We start from the raw sequence: 12,562 nt of genomic DNA, 5'->3' as shown, positions 1-12,562 counted from the left end.
TAAGGTTCGGATCATCTTATAGTCCAAAAACTGTGTTTTTAATATGACACTTAAAGCAGGACATCTTTTTTCAGACTTGCGCGGAAGTCTGAAAAACAGACACTGCTTTAATGAAGATCAAAGAGGTGCTGCATTTGTGTAAGGTCCAAATCATTTATTCTGAATCATTTTAAAAAATGTACAGTTTTACTATTTCATGACTTCTATATTAAAAATATGATAACCATTAACTTGAATGCTTGTGCAAGTCCCATTAATAATGGAAGAAGTTGGTGGTTCACGTATTTATGATTTTTAAAACTGAGTTTGAACTGTTTCTGTGTTGCTAATTTACTTTTATATTGTAGTAGAAAGTCTCAAGAATGTTTACTATGTAATTCTTTAAATTAAATAATTGTTTACTTCTATGGATAAGTTATTTTGCTCCCTGAAGGTATGTTTTACTATCTGCCTTATAGAACATCAGTACACTTCCATAGAAATAAAGCTAGAGCTGTTTACCTTTTGAAAAATTTAAGTTTCTAGTGTGCCTATTGGTATGGGGAATATTCAGGCACCTGAAGTTTATTAAGCAATTTAGATATTCTGCTATTTAATCAAAGTGGTGAGCAATATATGTATCATGAGCAAAAAGAGTGAATCAGATATGGTTTGTGATCTTTATTTACAAAAATGCTTTTAGATATTACTGAAGAAATAATAAAGACCATTGTATCAAAATTAAGCAACTATTTATTAATTTGTTCAAGGATTTGGGAATTGCTTGTTCAAAGTTCAAAGAAGCACTATAGATTATTTCATAGGTCATTTGGGGGAAAAAATCAAGTTCTGAAATCTCATTGGGTACACTTAACTCTAAATATATGTATAGTACAGGTAATCCTTAGGAAATCCAGATTCACTTAATAACCATGTTATTAACAGTTGCAGTGGATTCACTTAACTCTGGCAAGAAAAGGTTGTAAAATGGGGCAAAATTAACTTAAATGTTTTGTTTAGCAACAGAAAATTTAAGTTCAGTTGTGGTTATAAGTCGAGGACTACCTGCAACTTGAATTTTAGCCTTAAAAATATTTTAAGATCTTAAATTCTAGTAAATAAAAAAAACAAACTAGAGAATGGCAATTTCTTTTTTTCTTGGTAAAACTGTATTTGTGCAATTTTCTTTCCAAGGAAACATACATTGTTAACTTTGTCAACAAAAACATACAAAGCAAAACTCTTATTAAAAAACATGTTACTTGTAAAACAGAATTGCCAAATAAAACTATAATTGAAATAGAATAAACCACTTTAACCACTTGTTAATTCCATAGTACACTTCAAAGACTTTATTTCATTAACTGCAGCTACACAATCAGGCCAGATGTCTGGTGAAGGCAAAGCTGGTCCCCCAGGAGGCAGTTCACGAGCAACTTTTCCTCCAAGTAACAGAGGGAGGGGCCGTTTTCCAGGTGCCCTTCCTGGAGGGGACAGATTTCCAGGACCAGCTGGACCCGGAGGGCCCCCTCCACCTTTTCCAGGTAAAGTATTTCCTACTGTTTTGCAGTTTTGGTGTCCTGCAGAGGTAGGAGCCTTGAGGCTTTTTTTTCCCCTAACATTTAGGAGTAGTGCAGAATGAAATATTGATGTATTATATATTGAACTAAGTCTTAGACACAGTATAAATGTAAAATATTCTAATTTTTGTTACTGTACTGCAAACTAATGGTTTCTCTTCTATTAGAATACAGACATTCTGCTTTTTTTCCTTTGAAAAAGTAGTCAGTTTAGAATAGAATGAAACTCCTTTTTAGAGCTACCTAAGATGTTGAAAGCTTTCCTAATTTGTTTTGTTAAATAAAAGGAATAACAATAACATAATTTATTAAATGTATATTTCACCTGATTCCCAGCGAGACTCAGCAGTATGGTATGGTAGCTTTAAATATAAGATTTCTTCCATATTTGGCCATTTTTATTTTTATTTACTTTGATGGTATGCTTTTTCTATATTGTACTGTTGATACTTCCCTTCTGAGTCTATACTTAAATTGAGAGCTTTTTAAATAAAAGAGACAGAGGAAGAAAACTGCTTTGAATAATTCTTTTGTAGGAAAAAATAGCAAATTAAATGACAATATGATAGGTGTTTTTATTATTTTTTAGCCTTCTTTTGCCTGGAAAGGGGAGAATTAGAATCTGACATCTATTTAGATTTGATCTATTAGACAGCATAGTTATTGCAAAAATTTTATGTGTTTGGAGAAAATATGGGCAGTAGAATATTAATAATTGACATTTTTCCATCCCTCTTTAGCTGGACAGACTCCTCCACGTCCACCTCTAGGTCCTCCGGGCCCACCAGGCCCACCAGGTCCTCCTCCACCTGGCCAGGTTCTGCCTCCTCCACTAACTGGTCCTCCTAATCGTGGTGACCGTCCCCCTCCTCCAGTTCTGTTTCCAGGACAACCGTTTGGCCAACCTCCATTGGGTCCACTTCCGCCTGGTCCTCCACCTCCAGTACCTGGCTATGGTCCTCCACCAGGTCCTCCTCCCCCACAGCAAGGTCCTCCACCACCTCCAGGTCCTTTCCCCCCTCGTCCACCTGGTCCTTTAGGACCACCCCTTACACTGGCTCCTCCTCCTCACTTACCTGGACCACCACCAGGTGCTCCCCCTCCTGCCCCACACGTGAATCCAGCTTTCTTCCCCCCACCAGCCAATAGTGGCATACCTACATCAGACAGTCGTGGTCCACCACCTTCAGACCCATATGGCCGACCTCCACCATATGACAGAGGTGATTATGGGCCACCAGGCAGGTGAGTATGCCTTTTGCATTTATAACATATTTATTGACTTAAGGGAATTCTAGAGCCTGTTCAGATAGCATTATCTCATTTTGAACAAGGGATATTCAACATCTGGTGTCATTATTAAAACAGTATTTTCCTAATTTTAACCTCTCTCTCTGAGTATTTTATGACTTTGAGCTCTCCAATGTTCTTCTGCTGATAAGAGTTCTAGAATTCTCTGCAGTGGGGAATATTTGTCATTTTGCATTAGAAAGTGATACAAAAAGAAAATACATTTCATTGGAGAAAGCCTGCTAATACAAAATTGCAAAAAAGTACATAGAGCTTACCCATACTTTAGCTGAATAGTCACTGTTCCTCTTTGCTACTATTTGCTTCCCAGGGGTGCTTTGACACCTACCTACCAAAGCAGTGTACCAAACAGTTGGTTAAAAATGCTGCTTAGGTCTTTTGTCTTCCATTCATTTACATATTTGTTTGTGTTTGTCCTTTATATATTATATGTAAGCCTTTTAAACGTATTATGAATATTATTTTAATGAGATATATTACATCTCTCTTGCCTTCTGTAGATTTCCTTTTAACTTTAAATATCCTTCCTTTAATGAGTCCTTTACTCACAAAAACAGCTAGCCATTATGCAGGGAGATGCTTGTAACTTATATAACAGACATGGCTTTTGCTTTGTTCTGTCTCCTATACATAGATACCATCTGCTCTGGAATGTTAAAATTCATTATTCTGGTGGACACAGTTCTCTCAGTGTCATAATAGTCTATAATAAATTCAAGAATCTACTGTCTTAAGATTTAAGTGACAGTTCGACTGGTTTGAAGAAATAAAATTGTTCTGGATCCTGTATGGATACAGATTGCTCTGCAGTTGCAGAGGGTAAACATGCAGTCCTGAGAAAAGAAGTTATCTGTGTTTATGGAGTTATTGCAAGTACTATGAGTGCAATTAGGTATACAAAAGCACTTTTTTCTTTCAGATTCAAAATACTACAAAACTCTACTAAAGTAGTCAGAATTAGAAGAGTCCTCTAATAAAACCTATGTGGATTGTCTTACTTTGGCATGTTTTTCTTTTCAGTCTGCTGTACCTGTATATAGAGATCTTTATTTGCAATATCTATTATCTAGAATAACCAGGCATTGTGATAGAGTCAGATAATATTTTCAGATGGCAGAATATATGAGGAAACACCCCTTACAAACTAAAGGATGACAACAGGCATATTGCAGTGTAATTGAGCAGTACCTTTTCAATATTCAACTTATGAATATGTATAGTGACTTCACATGACTGCTTCACCACTCCATATTTCAGTTTTTAAAATTCACTTATTTGTTTCCTAGCTTTATTTTAAAACATGCTGTAGGCTTATGGTGTTTCTTTATATTTATTTTTGATGGTATTTATATTATATTAATGTTATAGCACCTTTCAAAATTTTATAGATTGTTATAGATAATTTTTTTTCATGTTGTGAGTATATCAATGAGGCTTTGTGGGCATGAAGATTTGTTAAATAAGTAGCATAGTTTTTTTTTCCTGAAACATTGAGTCCAGTATTAATTTATTTGTTGAATTGACATTAAAAAATTAAATATAAAATGTAAGAAAGCTTATTTATATGAAGTTAAAGCATTATGCATAATTGCTTGAAATAATATGCAAAGAACTCAATAAATTTCTATTTTTATATAGAGAATAATTTAATAAGCAAAGGAGGGCTGAGGGTGGTGAAAGAAGTAAAACCTCTGCACATAATGACCAATATTTTCATGATGATCTCAACTACAATCCATAACTATATTTAAATTGTCAATTATATATCATAGGCGTTTCACTGGAAATAACATGTCCATAAGAGAACAATTACATATGCCATTGTATTGGAGACAAACGAAAAATAATACTCAAAACGCAGGGAGGTATGAATTTTTAGACATTTCCTCTTATGCTAAATCAGCTATAGGATCTTGATCCACTTCTTGCTCTTAAGAGGATAGAATTGCTTATTCTGCATTTTCTTTCTACCAGAAAAACTAACATTTGCAAGAAACATTTCTCAAAAGCAATTTAAGCCATATAATTTACAATGCTGGAAGGAATATGAAGAACATATAGTCTAACATCACACAAGGCATGATCTCCTTTCTAAGTGTCTCAGTGAAATTACGTAATTTTGATTTGTATTTGTAACAAGCTGAGGGGAGGAGAAAACAGATTAATTAATTACATCTTAGCAGAGTGCCTATAGAAGGGAAAGGGCGCGCTCTGTTTGTATTGTCAGTCTTCAGATCTTGTTGAAGATAGAGATTGACAGAAGTCACAAAGTTCAAAAAGGCACTAGCAGAATAAGTTAACATTTTCAATCTCCAATTTTAGGTAATTAAGAAATTAGCCAAGTCTGTAGCTACCATATTACTTTGCTTATGTGTACTATATCATTACAGAACATAGACTATTTTTAATTCTTGGCACAATTTACTCATTGTTTCTTATAAAAAAAATAAGCATATGTATTGAGGCCATACTTGTTGATTGGGACAACTTTGGTTTTGTACCTGAATTATCATGCATTGATTGACAAGTTTTGTAAGCATCTGAATTTTTCAGAAGATGGAAAGCACTGCATAAATATATCAGAGTTGCTGCTTTTGTGATAGTATACTTTTTTTCTCTCTAGCTTGCAGGTTTTGTATTGCAAAGAAAAAGCTTTCCTTTATATGTTTTGCTTATAATTCCATACTAAAATTACTGTAATAATTGTGCTGCTGGAAGTAAATAAAAATGAACTTGTGTGTCTGTTTGCAGAGAAATAGATGCTGCAAGGACACCATTAAGTGAAGCAGAATTTGAAGAAATTATGAATAGAAATAGGGCTATCTCTAGCAGTGCCATTTCAAGAGCTGTATCAGATGCAAGTGCTGGTCAGTATATTTAATTTATGATTATTTTATTCTGTAATCTGTATTTACATGTAAGTAAGAGATAAACCTGAAACAATAAATATAGGAAGTAAAGTTTTCTGATCAATGTATTATAAAGATATTTATTGCTTATTGCTATGCTTATCTAAAGGACTGGTTCCTCCTATGTGAATTGGGCCATTTCTTCTGGAGAGGTAATTTTTGTGGCTTTATTTTCTTATATATAACTTTCAAGGACAAGGAAGTGGGACTTTGTTTCTGAAGCACAAAAAAAGTATCAGTCTACACCATACACCTTTGGCCCTTCTATTGGTGTTTCAGCTCTAACTAATGCTATCCTTTCAGAAAGCTTTTAACATACAGTATTTATTTTTGCCTCATTTTAAAGCTTTACTAATCATTGACATCATAAATTCTTTTAACTTTTAGATACAAAATACTTTTTGAATTTTTAAACATTTTGCTTTTATTTAATAAAACAACAAAAGAAAGCAATAATTAAAAGAAAAAATATAAGAGCAACAAAATTGTATACTTATATGACTACACATGTGGACAATATTTACACAGGTTGCAAGAAAGGATAGGTATACTATATTTTTATTGTTCATATATAATCTGTATCTGTAAACTAAACTATATTTCAGAAATTGCAGGTATCATCAGTTCCTCATCTACTGAATTATTTGGAAGAGTACTGTGGTATAGATGTCTAATAATGTTGCTTACAACATTATTGAATTAATATTTGTACAAATGATGAATAAATAAATCTGTGTTTTGTATGTCAGAAGGGGAGTATAGGACACCTTGCCATGACCAACTTGCCGCAGTCAACTAGCTGTGAGACAACTTGCAGCAGGACAAGAGTTACACTAATATTGAAGAAATAGTGGAATAGAATCATTAAAGAAAGGATGCAAAAAGAGGGACAAAATGAAACATGAATGACAAACATTAAAATATATTTTAGTTAAATTGAATTGTTGAATTGGCTCGTGGTGAGTTGGCCCGTGGCGAGTAAGCTGTGGTGACTTGTCTTACAACGAATTGGCTGCAGCAAGTTGCCCAAGGTGAGATGTTTCCATTTGGAGTGGGGGAGTGGACTCATAGAGCACCTATGATGGGATGCTTTTCTAAAAAACATTTTTATACAGAGACTATTTGTGTTGGAGGAATACAAGAATGGAATCTTTTCCTCTAGTATTTAATTATATTTTTCAAAGTGGTGGACTTAAATCTTATGACTCAGTCCTACTCATTGATTTTAAGTTCTAGTTTATAATCTAAAGTGGCGTAAGCCAAGAACAGGTTTATCAATTTACCGTATATTTGTATGATTTTAGTTTTAGTACATTTTTGAGGAAGAATAGAAAATATTTGAGGTTGAGAATAGAAAATATATAGAGGTTTTTATATTAAGCAAACATAATCTGTTCACCAAATTCTTATTTTTCAGCGGAATATGGAAGTGCTATAGAAACCTTGGTGACTGCAATTTCATTAATTAAACAGTCCAAAGTATCTGCAGATGATCGCTGCAAAGTACTTATTAGCTCTCTGCAAGATTGTCTTCATGGGATTGAATCAAAGTCTTACGGTTCTGGGTCAAGGTAAACCTTTTGTTTAAAAATCTTGACTGAAATTTAATTGAACAAAAAGAGTTATGTAATAAATTATGATTCTTGGATCCCTTTTTATCTTTATACATTCAATTTTTAGTTAGGAAAATACATGTACAATTTTGAAAATTCATTTTTAGTCATGCAAATTTCTATTCAGTGGTGTAGCAATCCTATTTAAGCCACTTTTTACACACACACAGAGAAATATATACATAATTAAAATTATTCTACAAACAAATGGAATTTAAATGATAAAATTTTAGACTAGGAAGCAGGAAAACATTTTTGAAACAGCAACTAGCTCTGAAGTAAATCCATTAAAAAGAAATACACTGTATTTTCAAAATCAACGCCAAGAGTACACATGAGATAGGAAAAATACTATTTCCAAATTCAGAACAAACATTGTGTTCTTGAGGTCTACTAAACTGTTTTACTTCAGCCATACTTCAGTAGAATAAAAAAAAGGAATACTTTTGCAGATTTTGGTGAGATAAAATATGGTTGAACAAACAAAACAAGGCCAGTGTACATTGCCCCTTCTCTCCCTTCTCAGCAACTGGCACTTCATGTTCTACTGGCCCATCTCCTATCCTCCTACCATTTTCCCTACCCTCCTATCTTTCAGTCGTTGCCAATAATCCACTGGCCTGCAAAAATCCTGTTTTATTCATATGCATGGAGCAAAATGACCCTGCTTCATTTGTGGATGGACCAAAACATTCAAAGAAACATATTTGGTTCAGGCTTGGACATTCCAAAACTACCTCTTTAATGCATCAAGCTTTTGTGTCCAGAACATTTTGCATATTTATAATTAGTACTACAAAAATCTATTTTGTCTTTTCAACTCCTTAATAACAGTTATTCCTTGCATTACACCTGCATTACTTGCATTAGTAAAATGGGACTACCAAAACATATTCATCATAAGTTGTTGTGCTTGGACTAGGTTCTTATTCAAGAAATTTTAGATTATTACAAGATATGTAAATTGATTTTAGAGAATTAAGGAAGTAATTTTTTTTAGAAGACGTGAACGGTCAAGGGAGAGAGACCATAGTAGATCAAGAGAGAAAAGTCGGCGCCATAAATCTCGTAGCAGAGATCGCCATGATGATTATTACCGGGAAAGAAGCCGTGAACGTGAGAGGCATCGTGACCGTGATAGAGACCGTGATAGAGAGCGTGATAGAGAACGAGAATATCGTCATCGTTAAAAGGTGGGCAGATTTGTTCCTCGTTTATGAATTTATTAATCTTGAAATAATGTAATAAATATATATTCTTGAATTGTACAGCAGTTTGCTGTACTGAATACATTTTTCATTGGGAGATATGGTCAGGTAAGTATGACAGTGGTATCTCCAACTATTCCTTCCCTTTCCCTCCTTTGCTAATTGCATGCATTTCTTTTGGATGTGATATGTGGTTTTTGTTGTCTTCATCAGTTAATTGCCAAATAGCTAATTCAGATTTTTAGGATCCAGTTGGTCCTGATGTTATATGCCCTGTCCATAGACAGAATTTGCAGAAAAGGAGAGCACCATGGGTTTTTCTTTAGGATTCAAGGAGCCAGTATTAGAATAGTCGTTAGATTTATAAAATAGTATTTATAAACTTTTTGTTTAGTAATAGGAAGCCAAAGATAAAAGTAAGAGGTTCAAGAAGCAACAGCTATTACAGTCAACGGCTGCTATGCTTGAAGACTGACCTAGCACTGTTTAATTGCTTGAACACATTTGTTTACATAGTGAAGTCTTTTGAAATCACTGGGTTCGTTCATAGATTTGAGCATTAGGCTTTAAGTATTTTAAAAAACATAGCTAATAGAAGTAAAGTTGTAGACATTGTGAAAATTTTTAGAACTTAAATTTCTGTATCCTTCAAGTTCTGTTTGACTACCCTATTTAAATGTGAATTAAACTAAAAATAAATGATTAATGCTGTATTTTCTACACATTAGAAATTCTGAAAAGCAATTATATATTTGTAATATTGATTATTTATAGAACTTTGAATAGAATTACTGATGTAGTCAATATAAATTTCTTATTTTTAAAAGACCTCTTTATAGCATGTAGAGTAATGAGATTGTAGCTGAATGTATCAATACAATTTCATGTATGTAGTCATAAGGATTGGATGGTGGGGTTTTTTGGCAACTTGTTTTCTGGTTCTTTTTCCACTCTTGATATAATTCTTGCATGCTTTTTTCCAAACCAAGAAAATACATAGTTGTCTTTAATATTATTCATAGTTTTGGATTTTAGCATAGGATATAGTCAGCAATATGACATTTAGAGTAGCTTCGTATTTGCTTTCCAAAGGTTGATGCTGACTTTTTTTAGTTCCAGTAAATTAGATGATAGTGAGCTACTTTTTGGGGTATCACTTTCTTTTAATAACAGTTATATTTATATAGTGCTCCATAGTGCTTTTACAGCACTCTCTGGGCAGTTTACAATATCAGCATATTCTTATTTTACTGACCTTGGAAGGATGGATGGATGGGTCAACCTTGAGCCCAATCAGGATCAAACTCCAGGCTGTAGGCAGAGTTTGCCCGTAATACTGCACTACCAGGACTCTGATCATTTAAAAGTCACTATTATTCCTTTAAGATTCTTGTTGCATCAGTTTATTACCCCTTTTTTAAAGCCTGAACATTTATTTCAACATGCCACCAATTGTCAAAAATTACTTGAAGTTTCTCATTAGAGAATCATTATATTCCTATTTTATCTTATAGCAATTAACATTTCTTCACTTCCAGATTTTTTCATAAAGACATTTAATAAAGACTGTTTAGGCATAGCTATTTAGTATCAGTTACATACTAATTAAGTACAGAATAATTAATCTGAACATGCGTTGTTTCACATTATATAACAAGTATCATTTTGAATATCAATTTTTTTTTGCACTTGTCAGATAGAATTCACACTTTTTTCAAGAATAATAACAAGCACACTCAATACAAACTGAAAAATGTATTAGATTTTCTTATTATCAATCGTCTTCTTAATCTTTTCCGAGTAGATGGTGCTTAATATTTATTGTTGACCTGCATGCTCTCCTTACTTAATTTTATCTGCAGGATCTGTTTCTTGTATAAGATGTTTATAAATGTTTGTTATTTGCAAGTAAGAATTACATTTACAGTATTTTTAAAGTAGTCCAGGTTCCCTTACACCTGATGTCATTGAGCCTCTTTCCTCACTTGATAACCCTGCATGGTTTTTTTTTATTTCATTCAATCTTTTTAATGAAAACCTTTGTGCACAGGGCAGACTTTAATCCACAATCTTATATTTGTAGTACTTCTTTTAGGTTTGGAATTTACTGTACAGCTTTATTTATTAATGCTTAGAATTTTACTGAATGATGCATGGGCCAGTATGGGGATGGGTATTTTATATATGCTGAGGGTTAGGGTTTGAGGCTATTAGTTAGGTATTTTATGATCTTAGTGCAGTGACTGCTTCCAGTAATTGTACAAACATAAATTGAGTTTTTCGTGGAGAATCATCATCATAGTTTTGCTATTCATTTTATAAATATAAGAGCTATTACCCTTTATGCATGTTTAACTATTAAAATGTGTATCTGTCAGTGATGGGAAGAAAAGAAAATCCTCTTCTGATCTTAGAGAAACTTATCCCCAAATTCCAGAGAGAATGATATATTACAATGATCTGTCAAGAGATATATTGTGGTCGTTGTATCTGTCAGCATCTGGAAGGCCACATGATTTCTGTTTGGGTCAAAAGTAAAAGGAAGACCTCTTAATAAATGTAAATACATTTTTGAGGCAGAAGGTTTCAGGAACTTAGTAATACAATAGTCACAGTTAATATCCAGCTAATATCCTGCTGATCTGTCCATGTGAACATTCTATTAATTTAAACAGTGCCTGAAAGGGTGATATCAATTAAATATGAGATATATGTTTCTTTAAAATATAATTATGTTGATATATCAGTTAAAGAACATTGAATATACCCTAGCTGTTTTGTATGAAAGACTTGATGTTAAAAGCCTAGAAAGTTCTGTCCGTTTTTTTACATATGCCCAATATGGTTTTCAACTTCTTTTTCTTGCTCAGCTATCTCCATCCCATTTAAAACACGTATTGGTGATAAGTGGAATGAGGTAAAACTCTCACTCTTTTAGGAAACTTTTACATGTAAAAATAATAATTTGGCCTTTGTTGTTACAGTTTATTAAAACATTTTGAATAGACTATAGAGGGATCCTTACACATGTAATTCAAGCTGGAGAAATTTTGTTTGAAATTATCATTTGCTTTTATGTCCTTGAAATTTCATTGTGTACATGTGTTCCAGTTTACACAATCTTTCAGTTACCTAATTTCAGTACATTAAATTCAAATTCTATGAATTTTAAGTATTAATCAAACAATATAAAACAAAATGATTTGCCCTTATGCTTGTAATAATTTTCTAAATTTTGTAATTTGAAATAATAGTATGCAATGTATACCTCAAATTCCTAAAATATGAAATATATGACTATATAATCTGCAATTACTCACAAAATACAATGTTTTAAATTTTCACTTTTTAGTACTTAGGAGGAATTTGAATGAAGACTTGAATTTGGGGTTTTGAAAGCTTCTTACATGAAAGTAGCTATATTTTGTCAATTATGAAATATATAGCATTTACCATTATGAGATAGAATGAGATTTCTGCCTCAAGAGATGCAGAGTTTTGTTATTAATCATAAAACTCAAAGCAATCTGTTCTGAAAGTTATATTTGGTTTCTCTGAAATAAAACTCATTTTTATTTTTAAAAGATTATTTTGGGCACAGTTCTAAATCTGATGTAATGATACTATCTATGTTATATGAGGGTACCAGATTTTTTATATAAAGGAAGATGGTTGAGGTAACAAATGTATGTTCTCTGTTGCTTATAACCAGCCTAACTTGCATCTCAAACTTTAAATTACGCAGTATTAGTGTTAGCTGATAATACTTTCCATCTACATTGATATGTTGTCCATCTAAAAATATAGATTATCCAAAGAGTATATTGAAGGATAAATGATACAATTTTTACCTGTGTCTTTGTTTTAATTAAACCAGTTGCTATATGTATCAGCAGTACATAATTTTATGTTACGGATGTATCATCTTGTAATTAGTAATATAACTAGATGTACCTGTAACA

At 32.8% G+C, this 12,562-nt stretch overlaps 1 protein-coding gene across 5 annotated transcripts in view; it reads left to right on the top strand.

The window, feature by feature from the left end:
• Positions 1-12,562, top strand: part of CPSF6 (cleavage and polyadenylation specific factor 6) — a 43,586-nt gene that overhangs the window by 20,730 nt on the left and 10,294 nt on the right. For 2 of the 5 annotated variants that reach the window (XM_032220549.1, XM_032220548.1), the window contains exons 5-10: positions 1,350-1,523; positions 2,300-2,804; positions 4,643-4,735; positions 5,622-5,737; positions 7,197-7,350; positions 8,393-8,585. In XM_032220549.1, the coding sequence (XP_032076440.1) occupies positions 1,350-1,523; positions 2,300-2,804; positions 4,643-4,735; positions 5,622-5,737; positions 7,197-7,350; positions 8,393-8,582 (1,232 nt within the window). In that variant the 3' untranslated portion in view covers positions 8,583-8,585. The remainder of the gene's footprint in view (positions 1-1,349; positions 1,524-2,299; positions 2,805-4,642; positions 4,736-5,621; positions 5,738-7,196; positions 7,351-8,392; positions 8,586-12,562) is intronic. The other 3 variants (XM_032220551.1, XM_032220553.1, XM_032220552.1) reach the window with 3 other exon arrangements.

This window comes from Thamnophis elegans, chromosome 7, assembly GCF_009769535.1.
Source record: "Thamnophis elegans isolate rThaEle1 chromosome 7, rThaEle1.pri, whole genome shotgun sequence".
Taxonomy (NCBI): domain Eukaryota; kingdom Metazoa; phylum Chordata; class Lepidosauria; order Squamata; family Colubridae; genus Thamnophis; species Thamnophis elegans.
Note: the sequence above shows the minus strand (reverse complement) of the source record. Positions and strands in the feature narration are given on the sequence as shown.